This window comes from Phalaenopsis equestris, unplaced genomic scaffold, assembly GCF_001263595.1.
Source record: "Phalaenopsis equestris unplaced genomic scaffold, ASM126359v1 Scaffold000002, whole genome shotgun sequence".
In the NCBI taxonomy this organism is placed as follows: domain Eukaryota; kingdom Viridiplantae; phylum Streptophyta; class Magnoliopsida; order Asparagales; family Orchidaceae; genus Phalaenopsis; species Phalaenopsis equestris.
Genome location: NW_018164444.1, coordinates 76,480,694 through 76,499,427, shown reverse-complemented (window position 1 = coordinate 76,499,427; position 18,734 = coordinate 76,480,694). Strand labels below are relative to the sequence as shown.

At 37.9% G+C, this 18,734-nt stretch overlaps 1 protein-coding gene across 2 annotated transcripts in view; it reads right to left on the bottom strand.

The window, feature by feature from the left end:
* Positions 1-673: 673 nt before the first annotated feature.
* Positions 674-18,734, bottom strand: part of LOC110021555 (magnesium transporter MRS2-1-like) — a 31,580-nt gene continuing 13,519 nt past the window's right edge. The window contains exons 2-5 of one of the 2 annotated variants that reach the window (XM_020720093.1): positions 2,408-2,536; positions 1,989-2,327; positions 1,861-1,908; positions 674-1,063 (exon numbers count right to left, since the gene is read on the bottom strand). In XM_020720093.1, coding sequence (XP_020575752.1) covers positions 833-1,063; positions 1,861-1,908; positions 1,989-2,327; positions 2,408-2,536 — 747 coding nt within the window. In that variant the 3' untranslated portion in view covers positions 674-832. The remainder of the gene's footprint in view (positions 1,064-1,860; positions 1,909-1,988; positions 2,328-2,407; positions 2,537-18,734) is intronic. The other variant, XM_020720101.1, reaches the window with a different exon arrangement.

The window sequence follows — 18,734 nt, the reverse complement described above, 5'->3', positions numbered from 1 at the left end:
CATGGTAGATCAGATAACTTGGCATCAGTATATTTAGTTTACAGAATAAGGTATTCATCTGTTGGATTAGCATCAAACAAAAGATGTAGCCTTTCTTGCTCCTCAGAGAGAGTTGTAATGGAACTATGGAGGAGTTTAGCTATACCCCAACAATTAGATATAAGAGCTGCCCTCAAAGATTTAAATTTGCTGTCTATCGACAAGAGTCGACCAAGCCTGAAGCAGAGTATTTCTAAAGCAAGAAAGCTTAGTCCAGAAAATTTTAAACATGAATCTGTAAGTAAAACATTAGATGCTGCAATGAGTGATCGAAGTAGAAAGGGTGGAGTACTTTATAAAATGATAGCGGGTAGACATCAATCTACTCATTGTTAAAAAGTATTCTATCGCGTTTAACATAATGGGGTCATCAAGCCTATTGATTAGACCAGGAGTAGAACAAACCAATAGAGAAGAGTTCCAGAAAAAATGGCATCATAAATATTCTATCAAACTTAACATTTTGAAGCTTTTCCATTTGATCCAGATATGCCGAGGACTATAAGGATATGTTATTGCAGCTGTTATAGAAGGAAAAGGCTGATGGAAGCTAATGAACCAAGAATCATTGTGGAGATTGATTAATTCGAATCATAAGGATGCAGAAAAGTACATGTTAGAAATAGCCCTTATTTATAAAATATTATTCTTACAAGTTTATAGCAATGGTTTTTTTTTCACGAAATGGTGATATACTAATTTCATTATTATATAACTATTATCCTTATTCTCCAAAAGATCAAACTATGAATTTGGTACAAATATCCAACATCACCAGAATTTCATTCTATCATTACATCGGCATTAGTTTTCTATATCTGAAAAGACAAAGTAAGGCTAATAATATCAACAGCCCACAAGCTCCAGTGGTAACAAGTACCCATCGGAATGTACCTGGTTCCTCAAACAATCGTGCTTCAAAGTTCATGCCAAATACTCCAGCAACCGCACCAAATATAGCAGTAATGAACCCCACAGTTGTTAGGAGCAGCTCAAATTGAATGAGCTGATTCTGAACGCTGTCCTGAAAAAATAGGACTGCAAATCATAAATGCGCTATGGCACGGACAATTGTTTGTTAAGTAACAAACAATGTAAAATTGAAAGGAAAAAAATTATGCTTGTCTAACAAAAACATAGTTAAAACTAAATCCATTGAGATATTTGGTGATAATCAAGCATACATAACACACACACACACACACACAGATATAAAATCTTTGTGAACAAAGAGCCCTTTTGACAATCCTAGTCACGCAGCAGTAGGATATCAAGGGTAGGAGCGAGAATTAAAATCTTTTTATTTATATTAAAACATCATTAAAAACAATTTATTTTATTTTTATTCAATTTTTTTTAATTAATAATTTTAATTGATTATAAATCTTTGTAGCCTTGTAGACAATTAATTATTTAAAAATACTACTCATCAATTATATGTATGTATGTATATATATATATATATATAATTTAATTATTTCAAGCCAAAACCAGTCAAACACAAACAAACAATTTTTTATTTGTGTTCGGCTCGTTTATATATCGAGCGCAAAAAAAAAAAAATTGTTCATGTTCGGATCATTTGCTTAGAAAGCGAATTGAACACAAGTTTCTCAACGAGCCGAACACAAACTGTTAGCGAACAAAATGCCATTTTGACTGCTCTTTTAGTGCATAAACTTTTTTTCACAACCTATCTTCAGTGAAGTGCAATGTATTGTTATCTTACAAACCTTTTTAACATTGAAGGTGACGTAGAATATTAAGCAGAATGTCAACTCAACAGTAAAATCAATGATATGATTAGCAAAAAGAAAATACCAGCTGAATGTTGATGAAATCCTCCGTGTCATCGATGTATTCCTTCAGCTGAAAGAGCACAGAGAAAAATTACCCCATATCTCAACAATGTAATAAACAATTCATAGAGAAACAAAAGAAATAATTACCGAATTTAACTTGTTTAAAGTGTTATCAATAACTACAAAATATGCTTCTAATAACATTTCAAGCTCCTGTATCTTTTGAGCACCACTCTCTGAACTGCGTGTACTGCTACTATGCCTGCTAAAGGCAAGGCTCAGGGTTTTGTCAAGCTTCCTAGATTCAGGTGGGGAAGAAACAGGACTAACAGGAACAGAAGACGATACTCTAGGGCCAACAGAATTGTAGGTTAGCAAAGCCTGACCACCATTAAATGAGTTTTCCCTCCGGATTTTCTTCTCCGTGAGGTACATTTCTGCCATATCACCATCATCATCCATCAACTGCTCAATCTCATCTCTCACCTTCACAAAAGAACTTGAAACATGAGGAGCAAATAGAAGAAACAGATATGAACGAGCTACTGAAGGAATCAGTGGCATACTTTCTGAACCCTTCTGGTCAAAGTGACGAGTCTGCTTTTTAATCGACGAACTCGTTCCAAGTTTTTGGTACTGATCGTGGATGTTAGTTGATCTAAGAAAGGATATGACTCGCCTTGTATGTCTTCAGCCTGAAAAGAGCAAATTCATTCTTGTTCCTTGTTGAGGGAGATGATATATATATATATATGAACAAATGACTTCAAAATTAATATAATTATATATATATATGAACAAATGACTTCAGATTTTCTTACTAGGCAACACTTGCTATTTGTCTATGATGCTTGCCTTCGTTCAGACTGGTATATATGCAAGTTATAAACTGATTCTTGTTCCTTGTTGAGGGAGATGATATATATATATATATGAACAAATGACTTCAAAATTAATTGTGATAAATTATGCACATTTAAGATTAACAAGTAGAGGGAGATTTACTTGTCAAATTCTTTTAAAACATTCACCTTTAACAAATTGAACAAAATATCGATGTAAGTGTAAAGGTCCACTTTAATGAATTCAAAATTTAGTAAACTAATAAACAAAAAAATATATATATTTGTGATACTGGAGTTAACCCAAATCACAATAAGATAAGCAAATAATATTACTAAAAGCAAACAGACGATTACAATCAACCAACTTGCAATGAAAATTACAACAAGCACAACACAAACTGACATTAGGATTCGATCAATAGGTGGTGAAGGTCTGCTAGGTGGTCGGGGAGCGAGGTAGGAATCTGAAATGGGTTGTGGGTGATTGGGACAGTAAAAAGGAGGGGCTTGAAGGGTGGTGGTAGCAAAGAGGAAGGGTCGGACAGCAACGGCTCGGATGGAAAGGATGGTCCTGCGTTGAGGTAGCAAGGAAGAAGGACGTCGGCAACGAAGGGGAAGAAGGGGAAGAGTTGTGGAAAGGGCAGCAGATTGGAATGAGAGAGCTAATTGCATGGCTGGAACAACAAAAAAGAGCTAGGAATGTTTGTTGAGGCAACGACGAGCGTTAATCATGGTGGTGGCGGCGGCGAAGGCATGGGATTGCAGGACAATCAGAGGACTATCTTAAAGAAGCAACCACGAGGATGATGGTTGAACAGCAAGGAACTACAGGAATAACAACAAAATGACTGTTTTCGGGGCAGCTACAGCGATGATGAAGGTTCATCGCTGCAGCGGGAGGGATGCGAGAAGGGATAAGGAAAATAATCACCACCTAGAAAACCAGATAAAACCAAAACACCACTTGGAACCCTAGGATACAACACTCAAAGGGAAGAAAATGTGTAGTCGACCGTCCCAATACAAAACACACAAAAAAAATTCTTCACCTAAAACACGAAAAACTAAAATATAGTAATAAGATAATTAGAATTGGCCCAAAAAGATCGACCAACTCCTCGGTGTAAAAATAAAAATTTAAAGAAAAAGACTAGTTCGATCGAGGTACGAATTGAGGGTCATTTCTTGTCGTCTGACTTACCACATCAAGGCGTTTTTGTGGGAAAGCATCCCGCTCCGCGTTAGTCTCCCGAGGTTGAGAGAGCTTTGATCTCATCCGTTGAAGCTTCTGTCTTCTCATAGTAAGACGTCGGGAAGGCCCAGTTGCAGACAGTGAAAATGGTGTAATCTCATAGTAAGTCGGTTATGTAAGCACTGTCATTCCAAAGTACATCATGACAAATAAATATTTATTTTCTTTTGGCATAATCTGAGTTAGAGTTGCATATCTACGTAGATTTTCATAAAGTAACTCTTGAGCCCTTAGTTTGTAATTTGTTTCTTACACTCCTCATACTAGATTGAATGTATCTGACTGTCAGGAAAGGTAAACTCTGAAACGATATCTTGGGCAGACTGAACCACACTGACGCATAACCACTTAGAAGAGGCATCTTCTTGTTCTCCGGAAAGAACTAGATCCCATTTTAGAATGTTTTTTTCCCACAAAGATCATGAGGTGGACTCAAATACCGCAGCTCATCCATCTTGTTTAATCTTCTGTCGAGGGTTACATTGATGAACCGATTTTAATACCCAAATGACTCCCTATAGGCTTTCAAAAGTGCCACAAAAGAGTCTCGCATCAAACATATTAGACCTCCCTCAGCAGAAAGTAGTCTATATATTTGAAGAGTTTGAATTTCTCTTAGTTAGCTTGCCCTGTATCTAATATAGGCTCCAAAAACTCATGACCCTTTTGGACATCCAATGTTGATCCTGCTGATATTACTCCGAACAACTACAAAAAAGAAGTTTGAGGCACCACAGCCTCATACTCTGAATGAACGTCTATTACCTCAAATTTACTACCTTTTAGAACAACTATTGTCAACTCAGTTGAAGTCTCTCCATTGGGTTCAATTGGAATCACTGGCATCTCTTCTTCATCGGCTAGAAGTTGAAAATACTATCTGAAAACTTCATCTTCTTCTCGATCACAGTTTATCTCTTGAACTATTACCTGATCAGTGAAAGAGATCATTCTTCGGTTATGCAATCAAATTTGGTATGCCCAAATCTATGACACTTGAAGCATTTTTTGGCTAGGACAAATTAAGACAATGGATTAGTTACGCTTGTTCTCCGCTCTGACCTAGTGTCCCCTCAAGTGAGGTCGGCTTGGATGTTCCTCTAAGCGTACCCTTGATGTAAGATCCTTGGTTAAACTCTGCTTTTAAGACGTCGTCGTCATCCAATAATTATTATCTTTACTTTTGAAGCTAGGGTGCACATCTTGCCGTAATGAACTGATAAGTATTGGCACTGCATCTCCCATATCATTTGGGACCAAGTAGTGATCTTATATTTTTTCTCACGTTGGTATAGATGCTTCAAATTTTGTCATCAAAATAATCCACTCTTTTTTAACTTGCTACTGGCTAGTTTCCTCTTGGTACTCAAAGAAAAGTTTAACAGTCTGAAGTCACTTGATGAATTCGTCTGAATCAAAGAGGCGGTCAAAATATGAAAAATCTACCTTTACTTCAAAATTTTGGCTTCTTAGATATTTCAGGTCAAGCCTTCCGGATAAATGTTCTTCATCCCTGACATCGATATAGTGGAAGAGATGCATACTATTTCTTCAATCTAGCAAGTCATCGTCATAACTATGGGTGACCATTTTGGATTGGCTTCTTTCATCAATTTCATCGAGCCGTTGTAGCGCTCGCCGGTAGTCGTTGTATTTCTTCTATGATAAATTTCATATCGACGTCCGACTATTGTCTCCCTGGAGGAATGATTAAGGTTTGGATAGGTGAAATTGGGTGTAAAGGGATGAGGTATAGTTAGAGAAAATTTGTGGGTGACCGATTTAAAAAATATCAGCAAAGAAAATAATTTTTAAGTGGAGGTGGAGTAGGGTATCGTAGATGTTAAAAACTCTAAGGTATGACTAAAAATAATTTAACTCTAATATCAAATGATGTCGGAGTTAACCCAAACTACAATAGAAAAAATAAATAATATTACTAAAAACAAACAAATAGTTACAATCAAACACACTTGAAAAGTAAATTACAACAAATAAGATGCAAACTCATACTGGGGTTCGATCTGGCAGTGGTGGAAGTCGGCTAGGTACTCCGGGAGTGGAGATAGGTGGTTGAAATGGGTTGTAAGTGGTTGGGACAATAAAAAGAGGGGCTGGAAGGGTGGTGGCAATGAGCCGACCAGAAAGGACAGTTCTAAGTTGCGATAGCAAGGGAGGAGGATGTTGGCAGTAAAGGACAGCGGTTGCGACAAGAGCAGCAAACTTCATACTGGAGTTAACCGAAACCACGAAGCACGACAGAATTTTATTAATGACTTTAATAAGGTTACAATGAAGACTCAAAAGAAAAGAGGACAACACACATAACAAAGCGAAAAACAAAGTATTACAAATAAAGGCTCGACAAAAGAAGACACAACAAGCTTGATGAGGGGGAGTCAGTTGCGGTGAAGGCCGGAGAGGTGACTAGCTACTATGTAAGGGATGGGCAGCAAATCAGCAAGGTGTCGGCGCTAAAAAAAAGAAAGATTAAAGTTGGGGAGGTTTGCCCGTAAGAAGCTGTCGGTCACCGGAATTGAAATCTCGTTCCCCGCTTCGGAAGGATATTTAATTTACATATATATGTATAATTTTAGAAAAATATGAAATCAAACAGACCTCATATTTTTCACAGTTTAAATGAAAGAGCGCTCTATCTCAAATCTTGTATCTATCCCGAGGGATAAACACAAGACTTGAGAATGAGGCTCGATTAAATAAACTAAGAAATATATGACATCCGTTTGGTCTGCGAAACCGTTTTATTTGCCAACAGGTTTCCCTATTTAATACAAAGAATTAAATAAGGTTTATTTTAGGCTGGGTTCGGAAAAACTTCCTATAAAGGCAAGCCCCTATAGTTAATAACATCTTAAATGACCGAAGTCACTTAAGAAAACTCTCGATAAAAATCAGAGAATATTATCTTCAAAGAAGTCAAAAGGATAAGACTTTTCAACGAAATCGAACGAAGAGATGTGAAAGGGGAAAGACTCAAATCAGGAACTTTGTTGAGGAATCCAAATGAAGAGAAACTAGGGGAGGCCACGGATCCTAAGGCGAACCTCGGTGGCTTCCCAGTCTATTTTAGGATTTGACTTCAGTTTTGAGAAGAAATTATTCAAGTGTTTCATCCTGCCAATTTTATTTAATTAGGGCTTATACTTGCATGACATGATCACACAAGTCGTCTACAAACTATGAAGATTTATGTCGTATCGGACGACAACTTCGGAACCTAGAACGAGTTAGGGCTTAAACTGCACGGTCTGGCTGTGCAAAGGCCTAACAAAAAAATGAGGTGAGAGAGAGGAGGCACTGATCCATCTAAAACACCGAAAAAGAGAATAGATCAGTTCTCAAAACTCCTATCGAAAAAACCTGAAAAAGTATGGTCTAAGATCTTTCCTAACAAACATAAAGGGTCACTTTGCGCTGATTTTTCAAACCCCAAAGACGTAGGATTAATCAAGTCAACCAAATGTTTTTCCAAAATGAGGCTTAGAAATCTCTCAAACTTCACGAAAGAAAAAAAAATAACTCGGAGAATACCACCACTAGTACTCCCAAACTCATGCAAGAAATCAGAATCTTCCAACTTTCAATTTAATCAATAACCTTATATATCAAATAAGCATAAAATCTTCTCATATAACCAAATAAATGCTCACGGCCAGGGTCAATACAAAGAGATGAACAACAGGTAAGGCTCTTGGCCAAGGCAACCAAAAAGGGAAGGGAGAACCATTAAGGCTCACGGCTAAGGGCAGCAAGGAACAGCTGCTAAGGCCCACGACCAAAGGCAACCCAAGGAACAAGTAAGGCTCACGGCTAAGGGTAGCAAGGGACAACAACTAAGGCCGACGACCAAATGCAACCCAAGGAACAAGTAAGGCTCACGGCTAAGGGCAGCAAGGGACAGCTGCCAAGGCTCACGACCAAAGGTAACCCAAGGAACAAGTAAGGCTCACGACTAAGGCAACCAAAAAGAACCATCGGCGGCTGTTATGCTCCTTTGACATACATCAGAGGATAACTAAAGTGATTATAATTTTTTGGATGACAAACTTGATTCAACAATCAAATTCAAGCCACTCAGACTCAACAAGAAGAGTCATACCGTCCCAGGCAACCTCTCAATAAGCTCACGGGTAGGACTAAAAACAAACCAAACCAAACTCCCAAGCCACCTCTTGAGTAAGAGCAGAACCAGACAAAAACTGAGCTCCAAAATCAAGCCAAAAATAAATCCCTAAAACTCACATACCCAAGACAGGAACTCCCTCCAAAACCCAGCCATTTTTTAGGCAAACCGAAAACCAACAGGGGCAAAAAGTATAAAGCCACAACCCAAATCAAACGAAAATAAGCCTCATAATCAGGCGAGAATCAAGAGCTAAAACAGGTAAGGCCGAGTCCCAATGGAAGCCAGAAACCGAGCCACTTAAGGCTAAAACAAGGCCCAAGCATGAATAAAAAACTCGAGCTTTAACAGAAATTAAAGTTCCAGCCATTTTAAGATAAAACCAAGCCAACCCAAGTTTTTCATCAAATTCTAGATTAGTTAAAGATCAAACCGAGCCAAGCAAGGCTAAAACCCGAACCCAGCAAGGGTCGAAAACCAAGCTGCAATTGAGACCTCCAACACTAAACCACAATAAAAGTTAGAGTAATATTCTCATGCTAAATAAATAAAAATAAAATAGATGAAAAGCTTCATAATACATATCCCAACATGTTTGCAAGAGGAGCTAAAATTATCTCAAAACCATGTTTCAACCTTCTTATTCACAGTAATAGGAATATGTCATGATTTCATCTCAAGCAAATAGAGAAAAGAACACTTATGTCATGTTATATTTCCACCATTCTAAGCAAGTAATCCAATCTAACTACTGAAACATGCTCACATTTTTATCATTCACATGCTCCTAAGGCGAATATCTCAAAATACCTTAAAGTGAATTAAACTAGCATGTTGTACCATCCAACAGAGCCGTGCTCAGTGGCTCGGCAGAGAGAAAACCGAAAGGAAGCAAGGCACCGATGGGGGGGGGGGGGAGAGAAGAGATACATTTCTAATGCAAATGTAAAGCTCCCACAGAAATCTTACTTCTAAAATCCTCCAAAAGCAAAGTTCTCTACTTCCCCTCTCCTTAGAAAATTTTCAAAAACCACAAAACCCAAAAGAAGCTTTATTTTATAGGCTGAGAAGAGAAGGAAAAAAAGAATGAAACCATCCAACCTCCCCCCGGTACTCGAATCATAAAAACACCCCTCCCTCTGCTTACGGAAGGCGAGGCAGCCGAAGTGCCCAAGACCAAGTGGCGAGCCGAGTGGCAGGGAGAGAAGCATCAGGAAGAAAAGAAGGTTGCCACTCAAATGTTCCAGGGAGCAAGTTCATCAGAGTCAACCTACCAAGAAAAGAAAATCGCAGCTCATAGAGGCAGGCGCAGCTTCAGGAAGGAGAGTCTCGAGCAGAAAGTGTCGGGCAAGGACGAATGAGAGGTCAACTCTCTCTCGCGTGGAGGAGAAGGACTCGATTGGCAAAATCGACATTCCGAACGCACCGCTGCAGTCCGTTTTGTCGGACTGTGGTCTTTAAAAAAAAAAAAAAAAAATTTATTTTATATATATATATATATATATATATATATATATATATATAAATTCCCCTGCAATCTATTCGCGCGCAGTGCCTTAGCAAAATGGGTGTCCTCCCTAGGCAAAATCGACATTCCGGACGCATAGATGCAGTCCGTTTTATCATCCGGGGTCACTCGGACGGCATCGTCGACAATCGGGTTAAAAAACTCGTCAAAATTTAAATTTCATAATATTTCAACCTGCGATCGATCGTCTCCAAAATCTATTCGAGTCCTCGACAGATAACGGTGCAAGCGATGCGAATTGTAATGCGAATTGTAGTTGTAGTGATCGGACGTGTCGACTCTCCAAATTGCAAAGTTTGTGCGCGCGGGAGTGCAAATTGTGCAAAATGCCACCCTAAGGCTTAAAGGTCCTATAGGGACTCATTTTGGGTTCCCTCGTGTTGGTTTTGGGTTCCCTCGTCGTGTTGGTTTCATCCTTCTAAGCGCTAGAAGTCGATACCACACACGCGAAACTCCAAAAGGGTACAGAAGTATGTTGAATTTCTAAAATGAGGTGGGTCCCATTTCTAAGGCTATAGGATAGTCAAAGGGAGATTCCTAAGGCTAAATCCTAAACCCTAAGAGAAAGACTATACCTCACTAAAAATGAGGTCAACACGAGGGTAGGGCGTCGAACCGCATTTGGAGGAAACCTGGAAGGGGCAGCGGTGGTCGTAGCATGCAGGAAAGCTGCCGAGAGAGTTCGTTGGTCTGCTGTTGGATTGACGCAGTTAAGGGCAACGAAGGTTGTGGCCTACCAGAAGAGCAGGGGCGACGACCTGCTGGTGACTGAAGGTTGCAGCAGCCTGTTGGAAGAGCAGGGGGCGGCGACCTGCTGGTGGTTGAAAGGTTGTGGCTGCCTGCTGGAAGAACAAGGGGCGACGACGATCTGTAGGCATGCAGGGAGATCAGTGGGGGTCTGTTGTAGGGCTGAAAAACGGTTGACAATAGTAGGGAGGGTGTACATATAGATAAATATCTTGGCAAGGTCAAGCTATAGTCGAAGCACCACCTGAGCCCGTGGAGACAATCACCACCTTGGACGAGAGACGGTCGGAGCACTACCTCAAAGTCAGATACATTCCTCGAAGAAAAAATACAAAGGCTGAAACCAGAATTCAAATATCAAAAATAAGACCCCTAAGTCCAAGCACATCATCTCTTATTTATAAAGAGACTTGACTTATTTTAGAAAATACTTTAAATAAGAAAGAGAATAAAATGAGATTTCAAATTTTAGGAAAAAATTTTTAAAATAAGAAATGAGAATGAAATCATATTTTAGATTTTAGAAAAGGTTTTTAAAATAAGAAAGTAAAATAAAATCAAATCTCAGAATTTAGGAAAAAATTTAAATGAAAAGGGCCTAGGAAGGAAACCAAGAAAAGAAGGAAAATAAAGAAAAAGGAAGAGAGGGAAAAGGAAGGAGGGGCGGCTGGACCAAGCCTAGGCCGGTCCTCACCCGAGCCCTACATCAACCTCCCGGGGTTGGGGGAGCTTTGACCTCGTTCGTCGAAGCTTCTGGTTTCATGTCTTTAATCCTGACAGCGTCTAGGTCCAACTGTCAATTGTATCGTCTCCTAAAGCACTTGAGAGTGTACCACCATCTCGGTCCAATCTCCTGGGACTGAAACTTCTTGAATGGTGGTAGAGAATCCATTGTCACTAAAATCGGTCCCGCTACTCTGCTGGCAAGGGATTCTGTGTCATCGGCTTTGCCAAAGGAAGTAGAATGAGGCATTCATTGTTGTTGATGAAAGAATAAGAGTTTTTGAATCTATTGTGTTGAGTATTCCAGTCAAATTGCCACGGTTTTTCTAGCAGAAAGTGGCAGACATCCACGGGGACCACATCCCACCATATATAGTCCTGCAGTTGACTCCCTATTGAAAACTCCACTATATATTGTCGGTCGATGCTGACCTTGTTTTCCTTCTACAGCCACGTCAGTGAGTCCCAATATCTCTACCATCTGAGTTGATGTCAAGTTCTTGTTGTTACCCTCGTCGATGATAAGACTGCATATCTTTCCATTCACTGTCCAACAAGAGTAGAAAATATTGTGGCGAAGCCACTGCAGATCCCTCATGTCCTCGGCTTCTCGACTCGCAGAATCTGTCGAATCACAAGTGCTTCTTCATCATCTGGCGGAAGCTGATGCTCCTCACCCTGTTCCTCAGCTTCCTGCTCCTCGCTAACCTCTTCTATGGCGCCCTACTCGGTAAAAGTTACAGTTCTGCTTGTCAGGCAGTTGGAGGCTATGTGCTCAAATCCTTGGCATTTGAAGCATTTTATGGCGGGCACAGTAGTCGGCTTCTTCTCACTGGGGGTGGCTTTCTTTGTATTTGAACCAATTTTCTCAATTCTCTAGGGTGTGCTCCTGCTGGTATCTCTAACTGTGGGTGGTTGTCTGGCTGGTGGTGGTCGTCGGCTCTGCTTCTACTGCATTTCCACTTTCAATACTAGTGTTTCGACATCCCAGAGAGTCCAATAAGACTGCAACTATACCACATGACTAATACTACGCTTTAAGCCCCCAAGATATCTGGCAATTGTATTTTCCTCTAGCTCTGTTAGATCGCACTTCAGCTGTAAGTGGTCAAACTGAGGTGTGAACTCCTCCACTAAAAGGTCTTTCTGCTACAGATTGTGGATTTTCATAAACATGTCCTGACAATAATGAAGGGAAAGATATTTCTTCTGCATTGACTTTCTCATTTTCTCTCACCTGATAATCTTATCACTCCTTTCTCTCCTCTGTCGTTGTACGTTCTCTCACCATAGAGAGACACTTTTTTTCAATGTGATAGCAACTAATTTGGCAAGACTCTCTTCGGGCACCTCTTTATATTTAAAGGTCTGTTCAATTGCCTGAAGCCATTCAATGACCTCATTTGAATCCATGCCTCCTTCGAACACTGGCACATCTACCTTGAAGTCGAAGTCTCCGTGTCCTCCAAATGATATCTCATATATGCAAGTCTCTCTCTAAGGGGGATTCAAGTATCATTCTCTACGTCTCCTGCGATATTGTATTCCGAAACATTGTGGCATGTCTTCTTCTTCACTGAAGGTCTCCCATGAAAGGGATTCAGATTGTCCTTTATTTCTCCCCTTCTACTCTCTAGATCCCAGCAGGAGGTAACCTCCTCCTGTATTAACTCTTCAAGTTCTACAAGTCTCTGTTGAAGATTGGTGGAGCTCTCGCCGTATCTCTTCCTAGGTAGATTCAGGTATATTTCTTCTTAGCGGCATGGTTGGCAGTATGGGATCTACAGAAGAAAAGAAAAAAAGGAAGAAAGAAAGAAGAAAATAAAATAAATTAAAGAAAAAAATTGTTGCGGCGGATGCTAGAAACACTAAAATGGGATTAGGGTTGGGCTAGCTCAGATACCAAATAATACCGAAGTTAACCCAAACCGCACGACACAATTTTATTAATGAATTAAATAATGGTACAATGAAGACTCAAGAAAAAAGGACAACATATAAAACAAAGCATAAAAAAAAGAAATGCAAATAAAGACTCGTTTTTTAAAAGAAGACACAACAAGCTTGACAATAAGGGAGTCTGCGGGGTGGTGATAGGCAGGCGGTTGAGGTGAAGGTCGAAGAGGTGACTCGCTATTGTGGAAGGGATTGGCAGCAAATCAGCGAGGGTAAGGGTGTCTAACCACGGTTAGAGGAAGATTGGAAGGGGCAAAGGTGGTCGTGGCATACAAGTAAGCAGTAGGGAGAGTTCGTTGGCCTGTTGTTGGAGTGACACTGTCAAAGGCAGTGGTGGTTGTGGCGTGCCAAAAGAGCAGGGGGCGGCCTGCTGGTGACTAAAGGTTGCGACAGCCCACTGGAAGAGCAGGGGGTGGCAGCCTACTGGTGGCTAAAGGGTTGCGGCAGCCTAATGGAGGAACAAGGGGCGGCAGCGACCTGTAAGCGTGCAGGGAGATCAATGGAGGACAGATAGATAAATATCTCGATGGGTCGAGCTACAGCTAGAGCACCGCCCGGATCCGTAGAGACAATCACTATCTCGAACAAGGGACAGCCGGAGCACTACCTCGACATCGTATGCAGCCCTCGAAGTGAAAATACTGAGGCTAAAACCTGAATTCATATGTAAAAAAACAAGACCACTAACTCCAAACACATCATCTCATATTTATAAAGAGACATGACCTACTTTAGGAAACACTTAAAAATAAGAAGTGAAATAAAATTATATTTTAATTAGGAAAGGCTTTTTAAAATAAAAAAGAAGAATAAAATCAAATTTTAGATTTTAGGAGAGACTTTTAAAATAAAAATGGAGAATAAAATTAGATCTCAAAATTTAAAAAATGATTTAAATTAGAAAGGGTGAAAGTAAGAAAAGAAGGAAATAAAAGAAAAATGAAAGGAGAGAAAAAGGAAGGGAGGGAAGAGGAAGGAGGGGGCGGCAGCCCCCACCCTTGAGGGTCGATCGGTTCAACCAGACTAGACCAAGCCAATGTCGGTTCTCCCCCGAGCCCTGCGTCAAGACTGGAATGAGAGAAAAAGCTGGTTGGGTGGCTAGAACAGTTGAAAACAACCAGGAACGTCTGTTTCCTAAGTGTGGCAGCAAAGCAAAAATGATAGCGGAAGCAGCAAGGAAGGCATGGGACTGCGGGACGGCCAAAGGAGGACTGTCCTAAAGCTTTGACAGCGGGGAGAATTGCTAGATGGTGAGGAACTGCAGAAAGAACAGAAAAATGTTTGTTGTCGGGACTGTTGCAACATGAAGGAAGGTGTGATAGCGAAGCAGGAGGGATGCGGGAAGGGATAGGGATAGGAAGGTGGTCGAGCGGCTTCAGCAATGTGTGCGTGAACATTAATAGTCGTATCAAGCCCTAACTAAAGAAGGAAGGAGAAATTCTCACGCACTTCACTTACCTAAGTTTGACATCACTCTTGTCGATCGGTCGAAGGAGAAGAAAGAAGGTCGTGAGTGATGCTTGCATACAGAGATTGGAGGAAAGAGACCTTCGTGTGTGGTGCTCTCATGCAGAGGCTGAAGGAGAAAGAAGGAAATCATCATGCATGCGCGTTAAGGCCGTCGAGTGAAGTTATCAAGGTATACTATAGATTTTTATTATTAAATTAATTAGTATAATGTTATATATGTGTGCATGTTTTTAATTCATTCGATTTGGAGGCAGAATTTATTGACTTCATACAATAATAAGGTAAATGTCGAGATTTTATTTCTAGTAAGTAAATAATTTGTTATGTAATGTTTACCAAGTAGATTATATAAATGGTTAATTAATTAATTTTATATTAACAATTTATTTCTAGTGTAAATAATTACTAGGCAGATTATATAATATAGTTTAATTAAAGAAGGTGATTTCATATCAACAACTTTATGAATTAATTTTAGTGATTTTAACTTGCCAAGCAATTTAATTAAAGAATAATAGAGAGAATTAAAAATTACTTATGTTAGAGGAAGTGAGGTGAAGGGATAAGATTTTTCAGAGGAATTTTAGTCAAATGTGAGTAGTTATTTTATTGTAAGTATTAAATTAAAATTTTATTAAATGAAAAATTGCACTATTATTTCATATACTTGTTTTTATAATTTGAGGCATATTGCAAATGAAAGAAATACTAGAATGAATGAAATGAAAATGAAAAAAGAGAATGGTGGGTTCAATGACCTTAAATGAAAGTAATTAAATGAAATGAAATATAATTGTTTAAGTCATACAAGATTACCCCCAGATGGTACTGGCAAAGAATGTCATGTATCTGTGCATAATAAAGATAATGGTAAAGATATACCTTCAGGTGTAAATTTTTTATGCTACCTTTAGATATATTTTGTGGAAACCTTCAGGTATGACGGTAGTTCTGATACGACTCTTGACAATGTTAAAATGGGTAAATACTTACATTGAAAAGGAAAGATAAATTTAAAGTGAAACGTTACAGTTTTATAAAGTAATGAACTACAATTTTTTTTTGTAATTCATATACAACATTTGCATATGAATTTAATGCATGTTAAGATTATAATTGCTAACTAAGTCAAACTTACTGTTGAATTTAATTGTATTTTTCAGAAAAAGAAAAACTATAAGTTGATATGTCTAGCAGGTGAGATTTAGTTTACAGGAAAAAAACTACTATTGCTAGATATTATAATGGTTTTTTCTTTGTATTGTATTCTTTCAGATTATGGTCTATTGTTTGGTACTGGTTTGAGATGTTGTCTCTAGACTATGTTGTTTCTGGATATTTTGATTTTAATGTATCATATTTTGTGGATTATTAGTGGTTCTTTTATATATTGAAATTTTTTGAAAAATATGTGGAAAGTAAAATGAAATGTTAGCACAGTCCGACAACAGTTCCTGAGCTAGTTAACTCTAAGCTATCAGGTCGGGTCGTGACAAATATGTTGATGCAACAATACGCCCTGATAGCAATTTGATGCATGATGGCCTAAGGTAAGATTTTTTTAATGTAACCGGGATGATGTCATTGACGTTAACCACACAAGAAAATATAAGATTCACATATCACGGACTACTACTAACAAAGATCTCGCTTACTTTTGATGTTAACTAATGAAAAAAGAAATAAAACCCAAAAAAATAATACAATGAACAAATAAATATGTAAAAATTGAAATGGAATTCAAAGCACATAAAATCAATGAGCAATTTACCCATGATTGAATTCCATTTATGTTAAATCTAAACAAAATAATGGCAAGAGTGGAAGAAATTCGATATAAAAAATCACCTTGTAAGAAATCAAGGCCTCACTCTACTAAAAGGAGATAAATTCTCCTAAAATTAGGTAGTAATGCTTGCACCATATTTAAAGTAATCACAAATTCAACTTACATACAAGAATAAAGACTGGAGCAGAAGAACTTATTTTATCAACCATTAGTGTGCCTAAGTATAGCTATTCATAAATATTTTATTCTTAGGTTAGTAGATATGGTTGGCATAAGATCAGCCTATAGAACACAAATAATCTTTAATTTTATCCACAGTCCTCATCTACAGTCGAGGAAGGTTACTGCAGCTGAAGAAAATTGTAGAAAAGGAATAACGGTAGTGAAAATAATGAGAACTAAAGAAAATCATGAAAAATTAATAACAATAATAGAGAAAAAAACAAAATGTAAAACACACAAAAGAGCAGAATCCTTGCAACAACTTAAAATATCCCAGAAGTAGGAAACAACTTGTAGAGATATCCAACCCACATAAACGATACAATCCCACATCACTCTGAAGCGAACAAGAGTCCATCAGGAATATAGAGAAAAATGTAAAGTATATTAGGAAGCCCTTCCAAGAAGGACACCTCCAAAAAATTTTCTTTTAGCAAGTCACTTTGGTCTGACCATAATTTAGTAGAATTTGACATAAAGATTAAAGAAGACATTGAAGGTGCTTACACAACAAATAGAATATGCTTATGTCAAAATTAGTTAATTCAAAACACTTTATATCAACAACTTACCAAAAGAGAGCACATAAGTGTTAAGCATATTTTTAAGGCCTAAGATTGCGTAGAGGTGGAAAAGAAGAACAGCACGTGCAAGTAAATTCATACAGGATCACAAACACGAATGAGCAAAACAGGATGAACAAACAAAATAAATTGCTCAGCAGCAGATAAGGCAAATAACAAATATTTTCGAAAGGAAAATAGTGATCTTGCAATTGCCAAAAGAATTTAAGAAAATTTATGGAAATTAGATTTAATGGATATTCTGTGAGGAATAGAAAGAATACGTTGCCAAATTTATGGTTGTTGGTTTATAATACAAGTAGTTAAGAGTCATTTGTGATAGCTGAGATAAGGGCAAAGTTATAACCAAAGCATTTCATGAGAGAAGTTATGGGTCGTAAGAGGCAGTAAGATGCAGCGTGAAAATGTAAAAGAACACAAACCATATCCATACCCTCTCATTTCTCTTTCAACCATTCATTCCTTTAAATTGTATGAAATTAAATCCACTTAACCATATTTAATTATGTGATTCTGTTGGTTGTAATCATGATACATCTCAATATGGTATCATATTTTACTTCTTGGGGCCCGTTTGGGGCAGCTTACAAGTGCGGGGGCGTTTTTTAAAATGCCACGGTACCGTTTGGATTGCACTTTTGTCCGCTTATCCGAAAACACGGTTGGATTTTTACAATAAACGCAAGCCGTGGGTCAAACCCTGCGGTTCAAGATCGGCTGCTTATCTTGAAACACATAAGCTGCCTCAAATGCACCCTTGGTAGGTGAATATGGTAGAGCAAATTGTTCAGGCCAAAAAAATAAGATAAAGGACATAATAAAAAATGAAAATTTTACATAAATACCAAAAAACTCTTATTTATTTACATACCTAACACCTAAAGTCTGATATTTATATTTATCACACTTTGGTATTATAAAGCTTCGCATAAATAGAGTATTTCACTTTTAAGTAGTTAGTAATAACAGTATTTTTATGCATCATAAAGATTTGGGTGGTACGCTGTCACAACCTAGACCGAGGCTTAGAATTAATCGAGACAGGTACAAACGATCAGACGATGAAAATTATTTTTTTATAGATATATATTATATAACTAGCATTTAACAAATGAAAAAGTCATTATAAAAAATAAATTAAAGTAATACTGTTAAATCTATCTCAATTCTAATTGCTCGCGTCTCTATAAATGTTTTCTCCTCTATTGTTCATCTTATAATCAAATAATTAAACATGAAATATTAGAAAAAATAGTGAGTTCATTATAGCCAATGAATACTTATAATTTTAAACTATAGTAAAAAAAATTAAAAAGAAAATAATATGTATGTCAGCTAAATTTTATATAAGTTAATATATAAGAGTATATGATGATTATACTATCTAATATGGTCATTTAAGATGATTCTAAATATTAATTATGTCTTACAGTATCGTTTATATATAAATATCTTTTTAATCTATATACAATCGTCAAAGAACCATCGTCTAAAACTTATACAAATGAAGGCACGTCAATATCAATATTCTTTCTTCATTTACATGCACTAATACCTTAGTGTTCCCCCTCTAGTATCATAAAGGAGTGAACTCTATCATAGCAATGCACAAACAATCACTCTATATAGTACA